The following is a 19,701-nucleotide window of genomic DNA, read 5'->3' as shown; positions in this document are numbered from 1 at the left end:
AGCTGGGCTGTGACAGTCTACAAAGAGAAAACAGATGTGTAACTTGCTGCAGAAGGAAAACCTGCAAGAAATGCTTGTGGAGGCAGAGGTACGTTAAGCAAGAGGTGGTATCTGCCACATCACTTTGAATGGATGTGATAGTATTGCTGTGTATTTTTGAAGTATACTGTGCTACTTACTGAAAAAAGGAAATTAAATCTTCTAGGGAAATGTGAACATCATGATGAGCTGGAGCATATGCAAAAGAAGATGTTAGCTAGATGTGGTTTTGCTTGTCTTCCTCCAAGCAATCTTTAATGCATAACAAACTTGTTACTTTGTGAAGATGTAGCAATACATTAGATGGATGTTATCATTTAAGGAAAAATAGTGAAGGCATAAATAAGAGTACCCAAAAGTTTTATGTTTATCCTTCCTTTATGAAATTTTATTTCCAGTCCAAGCCTATGGCAATAGAGCTTCTCTAGTCAGGTGTACTATTGTCAGTACCCTCTTTAATGTTGTGTTGGGCGTCTCCTTATACTTTGACACCCTTTGGTTGAAGGAAATAGAGGACTACTAGTACTATATGTCTGAGGGAATGAAATGCTGAGTAGCCAAGGGAAAACAAGTCAAAGATGTTAGATACACAAATCGATGGCAATTACAAGTGATACTGAAGGCTTTCTGAGTGGGAAAATATAACTCAGATAATTTAGATCTCAATTTACTTTTAATGTCCTCAGTATTTAGCAAAGAGAAAGAGTCGGATGGAGTTGTTACCAATAACACTTCCTATTTATGTGACTGTGAAAACACAGACAACACAAGTTAAAATCAAAATCCATTGGAATTAAAAGCAGTATCTTAAAAGAGAGGCTGAAACTGCCCACAGTTTGTCATCTGTTAAATACATGTATACAAATAGGGTAGTTACTGTTTAATTATTTCATGTGTTTTTCTGCTGGATAAATGATCGCTTGTCTCAGAGTCTGAAGTACAGTCTTAGTGGTCCACTTTTTAAAACTTGTCCCAGGTAGTTGTATAAAGTATTTGCTTTAGCTGAAAAGCGTTTTACTAAATTGGCCCTTTATGCTATATTTAAGGATTTAGAAATATGATGGTTCAGATGCTACTGACTATGGGTACATGATTATAATGGATGCTTTACATTACTCAAGTGATGTGTGTTTAATTAGCTACAGGTGTGCCCTGCCCACTGTATGAAAGTGGCTACAACTTGTAAGCCACCGTATCAACAAGCTGAATCATGATCACAGTCCAGTCACCCACAGAAAACGTGCTCCTTTTTTACTGAACACAAAAAACTTTGTGTTTTCTCACTAGGAACTAAAACCGGCATGAATCTGCTAAATTAATAATTTTCAATCCATGAAAAATTCTGTTTCTGCCATAATTATGTAGGGTTATGTATGGATTTTGGTAAAACCTATTGGGGTTTCCTCAGGAGAGATCTTGAGGTGATTTCAGAATGGAAGATGTTCTGTATTTATTTTTACCTAACTCAATATTGACTAAATGAGAATATTGATCACAGCTTTTAAAAGTAGCTAAAGATTTTAGGTGAGACTTTTATAAAAGGGTTGCTTTGCAAAGAATCAGCAAGGCACATCCCACGAAAGGGTCATTGGGTCAGTATGTTAATCAACCAGCTACTCGATGGGCTTGTTAGAGATCACAGTCTGCAGGCTGGCATATACGTGTTGTAGGTAACATAAAATGCTTATATTCATTATCTGTTACCATTTGCTACCAAGACAAATGGACTCTATTGTAACTAATTTTGAAAGCTTAAGTGATCAATGCAAAGTTAAGTTTGATCCCGTAATGGAAGGGTATCAAAATAGCAATTAGCTGGAAAAGAGAGTATTTAAAAGCTACCAAAACTGTCAAGAACAGCTGAAGTATAAAGGAAAAAATACCCTAAAAATCTAGACAGTTAACCTAGAGGCTATTCAAGAGTCAACACATATGTTGGAAGAATATATGGCTTGTATACCTCTTAGCTTTAAATCTACTTGACATAAGTACAAGCACAGACACAGTAACATTTCTTTATGTCGACGAAAGAACTTTTTCAAATTAAGTGTTGCCATGCAGTAAGGAGTTAACTAGAGTTTTCAAATCAATAAAAAAAGAGAGTCACTCCAGCTCCATTGCAAATAAACGCATGGCTATTGGACAATCCAGAATTCCCAAAAACTTAGCTGAGAATGCAGTACTAGACAGGATGCATGTGAGAAGAAAAAAAGGCAAAAAGACCATAGGAAGATTCAGGTGTGAAGCAACAATTTAGTTTTGCCCAATCCAAAGCAAGAATTATTGCAAGGAAAGAATGGTGTAAATAAAGAAAATAACAAAATAACAGGAATGGTAAAGAAAAGATACTACTACGTATTATGCAGTTGTATACATCAGTCATAGAAAAAATGACAGGAAGTTATATTTTTAAGATGTTCCTTAGTGGGAAATTTAGGTTTGTTTTGCCCAATAAGGAATAATTGGTGTGCAAGTCATCAGAGATGGGATTCAGTTGCCTAAACACAGACATGTAGTGCCATTTCAGGTGACCTAGGATATCTGTGTAGAACCAACAAATGTGACAGTACACGAGAGCTGTTTTATGGCACAGTGGCAGCTGAAGGCTAGGCAGTATATCCTGGGGTATATAGAGTGGCATGAGGTGCTTGTGCTTAGACAACTGAATTCTGCCCTAAGTGATTCAAGAAATATGAAAGTGGAGATCTTTACTAGCCTGAGTTGTCCTGCTGAGAATGCTTTTAAGGCAATGATACAGGAAATCATGAAAATGTGGACGAAGGCATACCATGAGTCAAAGTAGGCTTGACTTCTGGAGTCTGCTGACTTCAGCAGAAGCTGGATTGGGTCCAAGAAGCAGCCATGACTGGAGCTTAGAAAGATCCTAATGTAGTATCTTTATTAAGTAAGATGGATTTTTAGAATTAAGGGCCTGTGAGCCGAACTTCTGTTCTGAAGAAACTGATAAATAGCTTAATTAATCAGAGGCTAGCACAGCACTTGGATAAACGTAGCTTGGCAGGGTCAGACCAGCATGGGTTATATAGTGGAGAGTCACATCTCTGGAACAGTGAATGAAGAGACTGAAAACGCTGACCTGATGAACATAATTGATTTGAATATTGCAACATCTTGAGAAAAACTCATCCTTGAAGACTGTCGGGTGAAATAATCACAAGAAAATAGCAAAAATAAGAGCTGTGTGGAACCTAGGGCTGGAATTTTAATTCATTCTGATTTACTATATTTGGTGTAAAACTGTGCCCTTTCTCTGTCCCAAAGGGAATCCCAGGGAATTGAATGAGGCTCTGAGATCTCTAGTCCCTGAGACTTTGAACATAAGAGAGGATGAAATAAAAATTGCCTCTTCCTTTCCTACTCAGCCATTCAAAATTCTCCTGACTTGTAATTCTAAAACAATGTTATTTTAAGAAACGCTTGCCCTCTCCTTCCTCCTCCATAATGTGGGCCAATATTATGCTAATTATGATGGAGCTGGGTTTTTAAGGAACCTCATGTTCTTTCACTTATTTGTCTTTTAGGATTTTAAAGCTAAAAAAATATTCAGAACATGGATGGCAAATTTCAGGTGCTCTAATGCTTATTTACACTTACAACAAAATAATGAAAGTCATGAAGGTCTAGCATCAGCTGCAAGTAATATTAGCTCAGCTAGCAAGCAGCATTCAAAAACAAGAATACACAGGTATCTAATTAGCAAGAGAAACTTGTAAACAAAACAGCAGTAAAGTGGCTATTTACTGTATCTCCAGCCTCGAGATCATGCTCTCAATTTGTTTTATCAACAGCTCATGCTGCATTCTGGAAAAGCTATTGTGTTTGGTTGCTTTTGAACCAAGAGAAGCATATGAAGTCACAAAGAAGAAAAAGCCCTGTCAGCATACAGACATTATTTTCTAGGGGGGGGATCTAGCCTCTAGCGCTTCTTAATAACTGCTGTGGTATCATAAAGAAAATGAGGCAGCTGACAAGAAACAAATTTATGTCGTGGTGTTTTGGACTGGAATTTGGAAAATACAGTTGGAAGTGTTTGCACATTCCTGGATAGATATAGAAGGCCACAGTGAGCAAAATTCAGTGACAAAGCCATTATTTGTCTGCTTGGGTTTTGCCATTACTTTATTTTGCTTTCTTCCTTAAACATAATGAGTTTTCTTCAGAAACTGTAAGGTGGCAGTATGTCTTGTAAAATGACTTCAGCTTATTTTGAAGAACTGGCAGATGCATTTCTAAATGACTAAACTTTTGACAGCTTAATGTTATTTGTTTTATTGACAAAATGGAGGGGTGTGTCAGGGCAAAAAACATAATTGCAGTGGGTTCCACATTAGAAATATCCAAGACATTCAGACTGAAAATCAGAGGGATTTGGAAGACCTTATGAGTGACTGAAATGGGGATTAAATGTAGATACAGAGTTTTCATCAACAACAAAACAAGAAAGAACTTGCAAATGCTTTGACTTTAAAGCAGTATTTTGATGAAGGCTTTGTTACTGAATGTGTCTTTAACTACTTTTTTTTTCCTCTCCATTTTTCCCATTTCAGATGATCATTCTCGAGTAAGACTGCAGCCCATTGAAGGAGAAACAAGTTCTGATTACATCAATGGAAATTATATTGATGTGCGTATACTGATGGAGTCAACAAACTTAATGTTGTGTTCAGTCAAAGAGAGAGCTGTTATTATTCTCACATTATTCATAATTTGTAATAGATATCACAGCTAATACCAGCTGCTAAACACTGCTGGAAAACACTATCTTTGGAAGCTAGGTGTACACAAAAGGGAAAAAAAAAAGAAAAAAGAAAAAAAAAAAGAAGCCTTGAAGTTTTGTCAATAAGCAAATGAAGAGTCATTTCCTCCAAATGCCACTAGACTGAAACCTTGCCAGCAACACTATGGCTACTTTGCTGGTGCTTATATGGGCTAACAAAATGTTATTTTCACTTTCTGTCAACAGCTTGGCATCATTCCACATTTAAAAGAAAGCTGTTTGCATATTAATGTGACAAAACTCTGTAATGCCTAATGCAGAGATTTGCAATCTCTTGTCATCTCTGCACTTTTAAGTCGCCTTCAAAGTATATTCTGCAGCTGTTAACCAGTACTTCTAATGCAAGCAAGACATTTCATTAAATATGTAGGCTGTTTAATTATTGAAGGTGGCTTCTTTGTTCATTCTGCATCATGTTAACTTAATGTTTTACATTAGAATAAATTCTTTAAGAGACAAGGTGTTTTTGGTTAAAAGAATGAACTGAAATGTAGAATTGAAAATTGTTACAAAGTCAATACTATTTAAAGTCAGAAATCTATGGATAGCAAAGATAATTTTATTGTTTACATGGAGTGCTAGATATTAGGCCAAGTAAAACAAGTGTTGCTTCATAGGAATCTGTGTCTACTAAAGATTTCTTGTTCAGCAGTGTCATCTTTAAAAAAAATGGTGTCACAGTTTACAGTTCAGATTTAATCACCAGTATGAAACAGGAATGTAACAGATGTTTTTCTCAGAGTATGGAGGAACTAGAGCTATACATGAGAAGTAGGTACTTTAGTTGTAACAACCTGAAGTAGAAAGTTGTAACTTTCTGAAGATACCTCCTTCTATTGATATTTATTAGCATGTTCAAGAACATGTTAAGCTCAGTCCCCTTCTGTTTGAAAGAATAGCACAGTCACCAAAAGGTAAAGCCACATATGGAAATATACTTAGATATTTTTCAACTCTGAAGGGAGTAATTTGTCAGGAAAGGAATGAGAAAGTTCACATTGGGGACCAAGATTTGAATTTACATTCACACTTTCTCCAACATTCAGGATTGTTTTCATTTTAGGCTACTAGTATGTTCTTGTGTCAGTTTTTGAATTTACTCTAAAATATTAAAAGATGTGAGGAATAAGGATTTGAACCATACAGTCTCATTTAAACTGTGGGTAAGAGAGCTGCATGGCAGCCATTTTTGCTTATGGAAGTACAAGAGGATGGAGAGAATGTGGCCCTGAAAGAAACAATGGGAGAGAACCAAAAAATTCTGTCCCTCATCCTCAGCAAATGGCTTCATTGCAAAGCTTGGAGGACTGCAGACATCTTCCAAAGACAACTTGTACTACAAAACACAGCATTTTTTGTTCATAATCTTGCTAGTCAGGTTTCCATTAGAAATACTTGGGTTTTTTGCTACAGAAGCAGCTGCAATTTTACTCTTGCATGCGGTTATTAGTACAGTTGTCATGTTGTCAGATTAAACATGTTAATAAAGGAATAGCACCGTCACAAACACTATGAAATTTTCTTGGATAAAACAGAAAGAAGCAAGGGTTATGCTGTATTTTTCAATATGTTCTTTCACGGGGAATCAAAATTGTTTGTTCGCAGCCACTAGGGATATTAGACAACATGTGGGAGAAAAAAAATCAACTCTGTAGCTATCTGAACACTTCTCAGTTCACAGACTTCCAAATTTTGCTTCAATGTCATGTAAAGGGATCTATTCTGTAATTCATGTTATTCTTTCTGTGATATTCAAGGTATCTTCAGTTGTTTTGAGTCTTTCCCACCTTGCATCACTACAGTGCCCCTTGCACTTTTACAAAGAAATTGCAATGGCATGCAAACTGCAGCTTTAAGTTCTTCCCGTTGATGATTGACAGCACATCCTAACCACTATTAAAAGATCAACAGTAGTATAACCGAATTTATCAATGTACTAATGCATGAACTAAACCTTTGTGACACTCCCATCACATCAGAAACTCGAATACTATAGAAATGATATTGTTCTATGTTGGCAACCTATTCAATGTTGCAAAGATTCCAAAGAATATTAGTCTTTGTTGCATGGCCAGCTTGTGATTAAGTTGCTCTTGTCATCAGACAAACATAGGATTGTCTTATGTTCCTCCTATGTAGATGTGAACAAATATACCAACAAATATACAAACATACCAAACCATTTAGTCAAATAATTTACCCTCCTTTTTACTGTTCAGAAGTGAAACAAACAAATCACAGCAGACAGAGTGAACATCCCCCCACCCTTCCCCAGGCTGAATGCAAATCTAGCATTCTTTAGCTGTTAAAAAAGGAATAGGCTTTGCACTCAATAGCGGTAGCTTGGAGGTATATCTCGGCCTCCATGAGCATCTGATGCCATTAGCTGCAAGTGCCAGAGAGGATTTCATGCTGTTCATTTTCAGCAGAGCCAACAAGGGACTGAAAGAACATATTACTTCTGTCCCCTAATGTACAACACTGTAACTTAAATATCTTGCAGAAAACACATTTGCTTCTTGTTCCCCTTCTGCCTTGCCCTTACCCCACTGGAAAGAACTTTTGCATATAATACATTATCTGTATTGTTGTGTTTGTTACTCAATACTACTCTAAATGAAGTTTCAGTAATAGCAACATAGCCAAGGTGTACATTGCTTATTTTTGTTTCTGATTTATTTTAGGGTTATCATAGACCAAATCACTACATTGCTACACAAGGTAAGTTTATCACCTTTTCTTTTTTGTTATGTGAGGCTAAGAGGTTTTGGTACTTGGATTATGGTTTACACTCTTTAATATGCATTCTTGCAACAGTCAATATCCAGGACAGAGTAAACTCAATCACTTAGGCAGAAGTAAGCAAACTAAATTATTATCTACTTTTTAGGTATGTCAAATAAGCAGTCCTTTACCTTTGTGTTCAGATAGGTTCTGAGTAGAAAAGCAAAATATATCCTTTTACTCAACATGTTTTTACTCATGAAAAAAGAAATAAGCCATGGCAGAAATATTCAGTAAACTTTTCAGAGAGACAACAGTGTCATGAAAATGTATGTTCTGTTAATTGTTCAATGATAACTAGGCTTCAGGTCCTTAAAATACAAATCACTTCAGTTAGCAAGTTTTAGTGGAGGACCCAAAGAGATATTATGCTTGCAGTGGGATTCTTCAAAGGGATCTAAACAGACAATTTTACAGGGCATTGTTTAAAAGCTTGCTTGTGAACAAGAATCTATTCCTTTGTCAACATGCAAATTAATTGTCAATTTGTACTTGTCTTCAAAGACATAATTTGCCTGTTCCGATGCAGTTGTGGGGGAGGTTTTTTTTGGTCAAGTGCAGAGCTGGAACAGGTGGGAAAGATGAATCTTCTGTGACTGCTTAATCATAATATTGAACAACATGCCAATCTCCTGCCTATGCTTGGTTAGCATACACATGAAAATCAAATTGCTCCTCCACTGCTTGGAGGGAATCTTCTGTGTAACAGGTATTCTGTGACAGAGCTTCCTGCGTTTGTCTGTGAATGTGGAGAAGTTGAGCTACACCCACATACGTTATTTCAACACATGCCCAACCTTTCAAGAGAGCCAGCTGGAGTACTGAGTATAATATACTCAGAATAATCTTACCATGTGTAGGATTTAGAGGTCTTATATAATTTTTAATGACTTTTTATCAAGGCAGATAAAATTTTGGCTATGTTAAGTAAGATATCTTACTGTGATTTCCGTTGTCCTATAAGTAACCCCATCTCCAGCTTCCACTCCCCACTTTTACCAGTGGGAGGATTTGTATCTCTGCCTCTCTGTACTTCAGCTCGAAACAGTCCCAAATGAGGGACTACTTTGTCAGATGACAGTGGGGCAGGACACAGATCTTACTTCTAGAACCACCTCACTAATTTTACTATTACACTTTTAGACCAGAATTAGAATTTGTGCTCTTAAAATATGAGCCATTTAAATGTGCTGCTGCTTCTGCTTCTGCAACCCACCCACCACGTTCCTAAGTCCACAGTCCTTCTACAGATGAGCCAGACATGAAAACTAGGACAAAAATGCAGCATTTTCTTAATTCCCTTTGGACTTTTACACCCTCCTTTTCTAAGAAGAAATGGATTGTTCCATTTAACCTTTAGCTAATGATGCTGCTGTTTTTCACCTTTAATTGAATCCTAAAATAAAAAGATGCACAGTTAGCATTTTGCTTGCAGTTTGTACTACAGTTGTTTTCGTCAGGAGGTTCACCAGGTCTCCCTGACAACTTTCTGATAGACATATGAGTTCCTATCTGAAGCAAGTTTAAATGCAGCTTTATCACTCATCGTAATACTTGAATAGCAAATACCAAGCCTGAGGTTTTTATACTTTCAGCTCTTGAAGTTAGGTGTAACAATGTATGAATAATGTACTGAAAGTCTACGTACCAGATCCATTAGCAAGTCCCAACAGTTTCTTTGCCACACTTTTTTACTGATACAGTGTCAAGAAGTACCTAGTCAAGAAGGAGAATAAAAGGAGTAGAAACAGGTCTTCTTCCAAGATGTAAAGGATATATGATTGTTTCAGCTGTCATTCTTTGGGGCAGGTCTCATCAGTTTCTTCCGTGTAGGTGTACACAAGGATGCCTGACCCCACCTGTGGTGCAATAAGTAAGAAACTGACTGAAGAATATCTTCATTTAAAAATGGGCATACAATTCACAGCTAATTCAAAATAATGTGGCTGTGAGGTTTTTGGAGGATTACATCTTTAACATCTTATTTTTTAAGCAGATTTATATCTCCGATTTGGAGGAACGAAGAGCACTGATCTCAAAAGGTTTATGTATTCTCTCTGACACTGTCCCTGGCCTGATGAAGATCTATGATAAAGTTTCTTTTCCTTCCTCTGTCTCAGCTTTCCTATCTGCTGAATAGGGTTAAAAATACTCATTTGCTTTTTATAGTTCTCTGCAATGTCCTGATATATGCAGCTGTGTAAAGGCTAGCTAGCATTGTTATCCAGTATCCCAACTTCCTGACAAAGCCTTTACACAATAGTAACACTTTCAGTAAGGTGCAATCTCTGTCTCTTGTAAAGATTATAAGGTAACTGGGAATAATCTCTAAAACTCCTTTAATGCTCTATATCAACTATGAAAGGAAAGACATTTGTTTCACATGGCAAACAGACTATGCCTGGGTATGTCTTCCTTACTAGTAACCCTGCCATGAGCCACAGCTTGCAGTATAGCCAATGATGTCTGTGCACTGTTTTAGAACAAACTTTCATATAGATACCTATAAATGCATCAACGCAGCACAACAGTTAAGCTGCCTGTTTAATTCCCTTGATGTCTGCTTTACATCATTCTTTGAATAACTTTTCCCATTCTCCCTTTGCTCCTCCACTGCAGCTTTCACAGGTGCACATGCCTATTGTTCTTTGAAGGAAAATATCATTACGTGAGTCAGTTTTAAATCTCCGAGGAGTTAGAATGATTGATACTTAATTTCCCTACGTTCTTCTTAAGCTGCATTCAACATATCAAATGTTAATGAGCAAATATAATTGTTTGAAGTGAAGAAATAGGAAATTTAATCAGTTTGTAATAGACAACCAATCTGCTTTTAACAGAGCTGAGAGCTGCATAATTACCTGTTTATTAAAGTGTTACTGTCTTCCATACTAACCAGAGTTTGACATACAGACTGGTATCTTTCGATCTCGGCATTCATCCTGCTGCTAATCTGAATTAGGTGGAGAAGCATATTTTAAAAGACTTAGCTAATGGAGGCTTTCTCAACTAATAATCAAAAAAAGGTTTACTTCCATTTTAAGTGTTACATTCAGAGTGTGCAATTTCAATTATAAAATTAATATCAAATTTCCTTTATGTGATAAGTATAATGTGAGTGGTAGACTGAATTTACAGCTAATAAAGAATTTTGGTGATCTGCTTTAATAGGTAAAACCAGATAAGATCTGCACCTGAATCACCGTGATTAAATAGAATCCCTCATCACAAGCTGGCATATTGGGTCATGCAGAGCCAGCAAGCTGATGCACTTTAAAAATTGCTATTTTGTTTCATATATCACTTGTTCCCATGGATATAATTCTTTTAAAAAATAAATATATAGTGGAATATTGAGCTTTTGTATGATCTGTTGAATTTACTGACAGCTAGGGTTTTTTTTCTCCAGGAGTTAGGTAATCAATGAATTTTAACCAGGTCCTTTAGTGAGAGTATTAGGTTGAATATCTGTATAGTACTCATTCTCATGCACACTGTTGGATGGTCTTACTATTGGATGACTGTTGTTGATCTTGCATGTCTCACCCTGATTACTAAGCAGGAAAAACAAGTCTTTTTTGTATTTACTTGTTCTGTGTCCGCTGAAGTTCATGTAGTTAAATGAGCTACGACTTAGCTTCTTTTAGCAAATGTCTAGCAAAGGTTTTGTAATGCTTCCTCCACCACTGCACCAGTGACTGTAAGTTATGAGTGACAAACGAATGCTAATATAGTTCTACAGCAATGCTCATTGCCATTTCCACCAGGCTGTTTTTGAGCAGGTCAGTCATATGAAACAGCAGATACTCACGTGCAAGCTGCATGTCTTTATATATGAAGTACCTTCCTTTGTGCATCTCAGACTTTTGAGTACTCCTCATGGTTCAGACTGTCTCTGCTTGCTGCAGCATGCAGAGGAGCCAGATCTAAGATGTTTTGTGGAAGTACTTCAGAGCGTATCTTAATGCCTCTAAAAAGTTACTCTTGAAAGTAAAGCAGCTTTAGCTTTAATAGCTCAGTGCAGCCTTTCAACCTCTTTTTTGTCTGTATCCAATTGTAACACAGGTGCTAAACTGTTTCTCTTTGTGTATTGCTGATTATGGAGACAAGACATTAAGTCAAGTTTCAGTCAAGAGGAGTTTTTTAGGTATGAGTTTTAAATTTCCAAAAACAAATGTTTACAATGGAAATGTTTACAGTCTTCACTACAGCAGCATAAACTTGCCACTGTAATAACCCCTTTCATATTCCTTTTCTTTTCTGCAAAATATGTGACTTTCCTCTGCACATGACTGTATATGTTGTGTGAACATTGTAATAAGGGTTTTCAGAAACAAAAATACATTTTCTTTCAAACTGAAAGTTCCCTTTCAGGCATCTGAAGCAGAAACATTGCTTTGAATAATAATACTCTTAACTTCCTTGGCAGGGTTTTTGTTTTTATGTTGCAAAAAGTTGTCAGAACTACAGCAGCGTGGAAGCTCCACACTTCTCTTTACAAAGAAATTTTTGCTTCCATGGTTTTAGCCTCCAGATGAAAATCAGCATTTGAAATTACTTCAGGGACAATTGAAAAACAACAAAGCCAGATAGTTATACACAGTTTTTCACCCTTATGTATGGTTGTCATTTTGGCAGGATGTAGGGTAGTCAGGCTGATTTTGAGATATATATATACATATATATATAGGAAGTGATTGAATCCTATACACCTGTATTAATCTGTATTGAATCTGAAAGATTCAATTGTTTTTGATGCTGTGATGCTGTTCTTACTGCTTAATCATCAAAATGTTAAAAAGGTGGTTGAAGCCATCTGCCCTCAGTAAAGGAGATAAACCCATTCTTAAGCACTAAATTGAGTAGTGAGGCTTTCTGAAACATGTCCTTCACCTATTTTGCAATCATGGGGCAGATGGCAAAGAAGTTGCTTTTTTTCCCCCACCCAAATGCATACAGAAGTAATAGACCCTTTTCATATGGAAGTAACACCTCCAGATTATATTGTGAAGCCATATGGCAAATTCGCTAGATCTCTCTTACTACCATTTTCCACTGAAGGCTGATGATAATAATTACAACATTTAAGCATCTTTTAAAAGTTGGTACTTTCACTAGTGTTGAGGACAAAAAGAGACAATGTGTAGTAAGAACTAGTAACTATCAAAGTCAATACTTTTTAGCAGTTGCCACATTATGGTACATGTGAATAGCAGTTTCTCTCTGCCTCTTTGTTTGTAATAGGAGATTTTAGTGATAGCTGTGTTAGAACAGTTATCTTTCACCATTTTCATGATTCCTGTATTTTTCTGTCTTTATCTTAATCAGCTGTGTGGTGGTTTGTCTATACAGAGAATGAGATGACCCTGCTGCTTTCCATTCAGCACAGAAGGCTGTAAACGCAGAGCTAGCGGAGTTTTCTAATAGAGACAAAGTTGGCTTAGGCTCTGCTGCAGTGTGTCACTTCTCAGAATCTTCGTGTGTAGACCAAGTGAAACAGAGCATTGTTGGAAAACTGCTGATAGATCCATTAGCAGATAGAGCCACTCACATGCCTCACATATGTGTGGCTACATTTTGCATGAAATACATGCCTGCCTTTCATAAATCTTTGGAAATTCTTTGAAAGTATAAACAAGCTCTAGAATTTATTCTGAATAATTACTGAATGTTTATTTGCTAATATAAATTATTACATCCCATGCAGGCTGTTCTTTCAGTTGTTTGTTAATGTAGCTTGTGAAACAACAGTTTGAGAAACCGATGATTTTTCTGTAGCCCGTTGTCAAAGCCACAGAGGAGGAAAACGCAGTCTTTCCATCCTTTTCCCCACAAAGACTGAGCAGCAGGAAATCAGACGTAAAGGTCTTCAGAGCATACATAGATCTCCATCTCAAAGACAAGATACTGGTTTGATTTCTCTGTTGTGAAGTCAGTCTAGAAGAGATGCATCAGACTTCTACATATCAGAATTCAGAAGTAAGAGAAATGAGAAACTGCAGTAATTAAGGAGACAAAGGTGAATCAGGCAAAAGGAAATGTTTCAAGGTTGTATTGTAGAATATGGAAGATTTTGTGAAAAGTAATATATTTGTCCTCTTTTCAAAGATGTGGCTGTAAGATATGTCCTGCAAACAAGGAAGTTATGATCTCCCTGAAACTCCAGAGCTGAGCAAACTGTCCTTGTGAACCAAACACACTTTCAGAAAAGAACATTATGGAGGTGGCCCTGTATTGCTTCGCTGCTCAGACTCCTAATTGCCTAGATTAAGCACTAGAATCCAGTTTTTGTCCAAGGAAAGTATACAACATCAGCCTTACAAGTGTACCTCACATGTCTGTATTTTGAGGGGGATGTGAATTATGAAAAGCTGGCGTTTGATGATAGGATTTCCATCCTCGATAAAGAATCAGCCATAAACTGGACTTGATGGGAAATTTATCTGGCACTCTTGACAGAGTGCTCTTAACATGCCTGTAAACCAACAAAGCCTAATGCTAAACCAGAAGGAGCAGAGAAATGCAGTTTGTCAGGAAAATCACGTAGTCAAAGCATCTTTTCTTCAGTGAAGTTTATTTTCCAACTGGTCTTCAGCAGCCTGGAGGAAGCTTGGCAGCAGGTGTAAGGAGGCTTTTCATCTCCTCATTTGCTGAACAGAAGAGTTTAGCAGATGTACAAACAACATGTATTTCAGAAACAAATATATCAAGAAACAATAAGGCAGCTTTTTTTTTTTGTCTTGTCACCATATCAAATTCTTTGAAACCTGTCATCTTTCCTCTCTTTTATATCCTTTGGTGGGAACTGAAATCTCTGTATTGATATGGCCACCAATGCACATGACAGTCTGGGTGATTTTGAAGCATTGCCTTTGAAAAAAAGAAAGATATAGGCTTATTGGATTAATTTCTTTCCCTATCCATCTGTATTCTTCCGTGCAGTTGCATATTCAGATGTAGACTTTGTGGAGATTCCCTCTGCTGCTGCTAAATCTCATTCTGTTGCAAGTATGCTCATGTTATTGTGTCTGTACTAAGCACAAATACATGCTGCATGTTAGAATGGCTTTCCTTGTTTACAGTGTACATCAAATACTGCAGACTCCATAAAATATAATAAAAAATAGAATTAAAAGGTTAGTGTTGCCCTTTCCTACTTGAAGTGGTGAAAATAACCAATGTGCTCACAAAAATAATAAATTATGCTGCTGAGAGAATTTCTTGTCATGCAGATTTTATTTTTATCGTGATTATCTAGAAGTTAAAAGGAAAAACATCCAATACACATTTATTTGTTAATGACCTTCACATGTATCTTGATCTGGCTAATACTTGTTTGATTCTGACTATTTCTATGACAGAGGAAGAAACGAATGTACCAAAGTTCTTCAGTCTTAAATAAAAAAAATATATTGTGAGTGATATATCTCGCTCATTAGATACCTATCAGGATAATAAATTTGGTTGTTCTAGCATTTTTACTTATGCTTTAATGTAGACTAAATTATCTTGTTTGTTCATCTGAGTAAAGTGTTCATGATAATGCACTTAAACTCCCAGCACAAGTTTAAAAAATACAGCAGCTGAATATCTTACTCACACGCATGAGCAGCATTCCTTCACAATAAGGTCCTTGGGGAAAAATAAAAGAAACAAGTAGCCAAAATGAACTCATATTTTTGAGCTGGAGAATAGTGATGATTTTACTACATCCTGATGCTTATGATTGACTCAACATGAAAATAGAAAGTAGAAATGGGAAAGACTAATTAGGTTCTTTCGTCCATTCCCTAAGGAACTGTCTACTGAAGGGGATAAAATGATCTAAAACTTCTCATTCATCATCAAAATTGATTCTGCATTGCAACCTGATATGAAGAACCCAGTCCAACAAGTAAATTACCTAAGATTTTTGTGTTGGAAATGTTACAGACAGCATGTTTTTTTACAAAATAAATGCCATATTTGTTAATCTTCCCAAGTTCAGATGGGCTGTTTAGAATGAGTGATTAATAGGTATTCATATTTCCATAATGCAAATCACCCATATTGAGAAAAATGCACAAATCAGAAACTAAACGGCTTTCTTACTGGAAAACATTGATTCAGCTAAACTGAAACTTTCTGTCGGACTGCTTTCACAAAGCCCATGCTTTGAACCTGGACTCAAGGCTCCTGGAATAAGACTTCAGTCAGAGCTGTGAGCTCAGATGGAGAGCCAATACCTCATGTTGCTCTTTGATCTGAATCAATTTGGACCTATCTCTCAGTTTACGAGATGAGTCACCTATCGTTCTTCTGACGTGCTTGGCTGTAATTAAACCATTAAAAAGTTTGTGGGACATGGAGAGAAGGAGGGTCCATGTGCGAGTGAGACCAACTCTGTTTCTTTGTAACCAGTGCACTCCACTGGAAAATACTTCAAGGCCTCTAATTACAGTTATTCAAAGTATTCCTGTTCCAGAGCAGAAGAAACTGAAACACACTCCCTGCAAGACGCTGCCTAGCAGTGCTCTCTTAAAAGCTGCGTAAGGCAGACGTCAAGACTCTGGCCTTACGCCGGTGTCCCATATAACCCTCACGAGGGTATCCCTAACCCCCAGGAGTGCCACATAACTGCAAAATTTGGAAGCTACTGATTTATCCAGCCTGAGAAAATGTTAATGAGAGGAACAGACTACTTAACATTCCCACTGTGTGTCACATATATTATACGAAAGAAGTTCATCAGTTATACTGGATGAACTACATTGTTTTCTTGGGCTTTTTAATTTCCTGCAGTTAAGATCAGAAAAAGCAGCTTTCTTGAATGGCATAATCATAGAATCATGGATCATAACAGTACATGCATGGCCAGTAGTACTATGTACACAGCTTTTATTGCAGTCAGCTTTGCCTGATCTCAGGCTAACTGGAGAAATCTGGACCATTTCCGTTGCTGCCAGTTCCTCTGTTCCCAGTCTGCAGTACTTCTGTGTCTAGTCAAAAGATGTTATGGAATGTGCTATTTATTCCTTGAGAAATTAGATGACGTTTTCATTTTATTTTGTTGATACAGAAAAACTGAGCTAGTATTGGAAATTTAGCTGTGGAGAAATGTCAATCAATAAGTGTGTAACGTTTTATTAGACGGAAAGTTAGCTAGTAACATTAGCTGTAGAGTTATAAAAATGACTTAAATAGCACCTGCCAAGAGTGCACAAAGTTTGGTTTCAGGCTTAAAAATATTTTGGTGGAAATACTAACGCGGAGCAGGAACAGGTTAAGATTACTCAGAAATGGCTAGGGAGCTGGCATATTGTGGCTGCTGTATGTCGTACCAAGCCTGTTCAGTTCATTCGAACCCTGCCTTGCTCCCTGTTGTCTCTCAAGGTATGTTGGGAAGGTGACTGTAAGGGACATGAACACCTTTTGTGTATTCATGGGCATTTAATATGTAATGCAGCTCCCACTACAGTGGAGGTCCAGTCCCAGACTGGAATTTCTAGATGGTATCATAATACAGACAAATAATGTATAGAGATGTGCACTGTCGCAGCCTAGGTAGATCTGTATCAATAAGGAAAAGAAAATGCCATATGATATTCCAGAGAATAAATACCACATCCCCATAAAAATTTCTGACTACCCACAGAAACACTGCAGAATGGGGTCGGAGGAAATGCCAGCAACAGAAATGATCCAGCTGTAGCCAATAGTTTATGTGTATGTGTATATACACACATAAAATAGTATTTTCAAACTGATTATCTAGTTTTGTGAAATGAACAATTTTAATGAAAAAATTCTCTGGAATAATCAGTTTTGTCATTACTCAAAGGATATATTTTTTAAGTATCTCTATATTAAACTGGGATTTTAGAATGCAGGGTTTAGGGGTTTTTAATTTTAGCTAGCTGTAAAATGCTTGCATATATTTCATAAAGCAATAGGACTGTAGCTCATCATTAGTGTACATTGTGAACGGCATGTTACAGGCCAAATGGTTTTATGTTCTTTTTACATTTGGGAAGAGATGGAAAATTTACAGGTCAATCTCTTTCATGCTGCAAAAGGTCTAGTGCTGCCTCCTCTAAATATAGGAGGAGGTGGTGTAGAAAGCCAGCCAAAGCACTGGTCAGTCTCATGGGAGCCATAGATAAAAATTCTACATGCACCTCAGTCACTTAGTAATCTAAGCCTTGTTGAAAGCTAATGGGACTTGAAAGCACTTTGAAAATTTCATTTTGTGACAGTCAGCAGGGCTTGCTGACTGGCTAGTCCGAAACAGGTAGGATTTAGTTTGTGCTTGAAAATCAGCCAATTACTATTCACTGTGTTATCCCTTGGCTGATAATGAGAGAAAGCTGTGTTTTTCCTGAGAAAAGGATACAGCAGAAAGCCTCTATGTTACCAGTAGCTGCACTTGGCTGGATTTGTCCCAATAAAGCATTTCAGCTTACTTTATAAGCAACATTTTCCTGAAATGTCAAGCTAACAAGATTCAGTCAGATCTGTTTCTTATTGACAATCCATCTAAGGTGAGGAAATAATGAAAAATGCATTTTAAATTCATAGCTCAGTCCTGATTAACCCATTTGAGTGTAGCTGAGGTGACTAACTGTGGGATAGTGTTGCTGTACACTGTTTTCTTTTTTTGCGTTGTAAGGTGGTATTGTTGCAAAAGGCCAAAAAAAGAAATGGTGGACTGGCTACAACTCAAATATAGATCCTGCATATCTTTGATATGCACAGCATATCTGAAGCCTGGGTTAAAACTAGCATTAGAAGAAACTGGACGTTTTTTATTTGTTTGTGAATTAAATTCTGGTAGAATTCTTTCTTACAAAAGGATATTCTTTCTTACCTAACTATGAGTTAATTACCGCCTCTTCAAACAAGTGGCTCCTCTCTGTGCCATCTCTGAATCTACTACCATGGAGGAATCAGTTAATATAAGGTTTAAAACTGAGGGGGAGCTTTATTCCATACCTTACATAAGAGTAGCCATAGCTTCAGGCATCTTTGCTTGGGCTGCCTGCTGGCTTAACATACTTACAGGGAACCAATCTCATTGGAAGTTCATCCACAGCTTTGTTTATTTGTATTTTTCCAAGGCAAGAATGATTTGCAAGGAAGTTTTATCAAGAAAGCCAGCATAGCTATATAATTACAACATAGCCCTGCTGGAGATTACACAATAGTTAATATTTGTAAGGCTAAATTTAGAAAGTGCTTTTCAAATGCCATCACAGTCAACACTATAAGTCAATGAAATTAAATGGCAGAAGTGAGAATGTGTTTTTTCAGCTCATTGCAGGGGTTTTGTTTAATTGCATTGAAATTCTTTAGTGCACAAAATGGCTGTGGCTAGGATATGCAGAAGTGACAAATAATAAATACTGAAGGATGGCAGCTAGAAACCAGCAATTAATATATAACACTAAAGCATCTATGGCCAAGTTTTTCCAGTACAAAGATTTGTTGCCTTCTAGTGTGCTCATTCTTACAGTGATAGGCCTATAGGAGACTTCAGTGAAAGTGAATAGATGGCTGGCAGAGGAGTACGTTTTACCCTCCATGCTGTTTTAGTTTCTGGAACAGATTTGGGAGGACTTTAATTAAAGCATTAGAAGCATCCAGGTTATATGACCTGATTCTTTTTCATCCTTATTTTCTTGACACCTTAAAATACAAAATACCTATCTGTCTCCATTTTGATAGCTATGAGTGAGGGGTGGGCCCATATGGTTTAGAGATATCTTGACCACAATTTTATCTCAGACCTAAAAATTATTCACTCTCATGTAAGCCTTTAAAGTCAATTTAAGTGTATGTGTTATGGTAGAAAACGGATGTTTAAACCTTTTTTTGAGAGAAGTTATTGCAGAAAAACTGCATGATCACTGCCTGAGGTTTTGCAGTTTTTATAGCAGAGCTTTGTTATGGACTTCGCTGGCCTCCACAGAGGTACTAAACCCTTAAGAACTCCTGGAAGGGTGAGTGAAAGTTAAATGCATGCTACCATAGATATTCAACAACTATATAGTAAAGACTGCACTTGACAAATCAGATTATCAGCAACTGACCAGATCTTCAAA

General features: G+C 36.9%; 1 protein-coding gene across 12 annotated transcripts in view; it reads left to right on the top strand.

The window, feature by feature from the left end:
• PTPRM (protein tyrosine phosphatase receptor type M) overlaps positions 1-19,701 on the top strand; it is a 479,902-nt gene that overhangs the window by 420,308 nt on the left and 39,893 nt on the right. For all 12 annotated transcript variants that reach the window (XM_040587165.1, XM_040587163.1, XM_040587160.1 and 9 more), the window contains 2 exons: positions 4,608-4,684; positions 7,522-7,558. In XM_040587165.1, coding sequence (XP_040443099.1) covers positions 4,608-4,684; positions 7,522-7,558 — 114 coding nt within the window. The remainder of the gene's footprint in view (positions 1-4,607; positions 4,685-7,521; positions 7,559-19,701) is intronic.

The sequence above is a fragment of the Falco naumanni genome, chromosome 3 (genome assembly GCF_017639655.2).
Source record: "Falco naumanni isolate bFalNau1 chromosome 3, bFalNau1.pat, whole genome shotgun sequence".
Lineage (NCBI taxonomy): Eukaryota > Metazoa > Chordata > Aves > Falconiformes > Falconidae > Falco > Falco naumanni.
The sequence above is the reverse complement of the archived record's forward strand: the minus strand, read 5'-3'. Positions and strand labels throughout refer to the sequence as shown.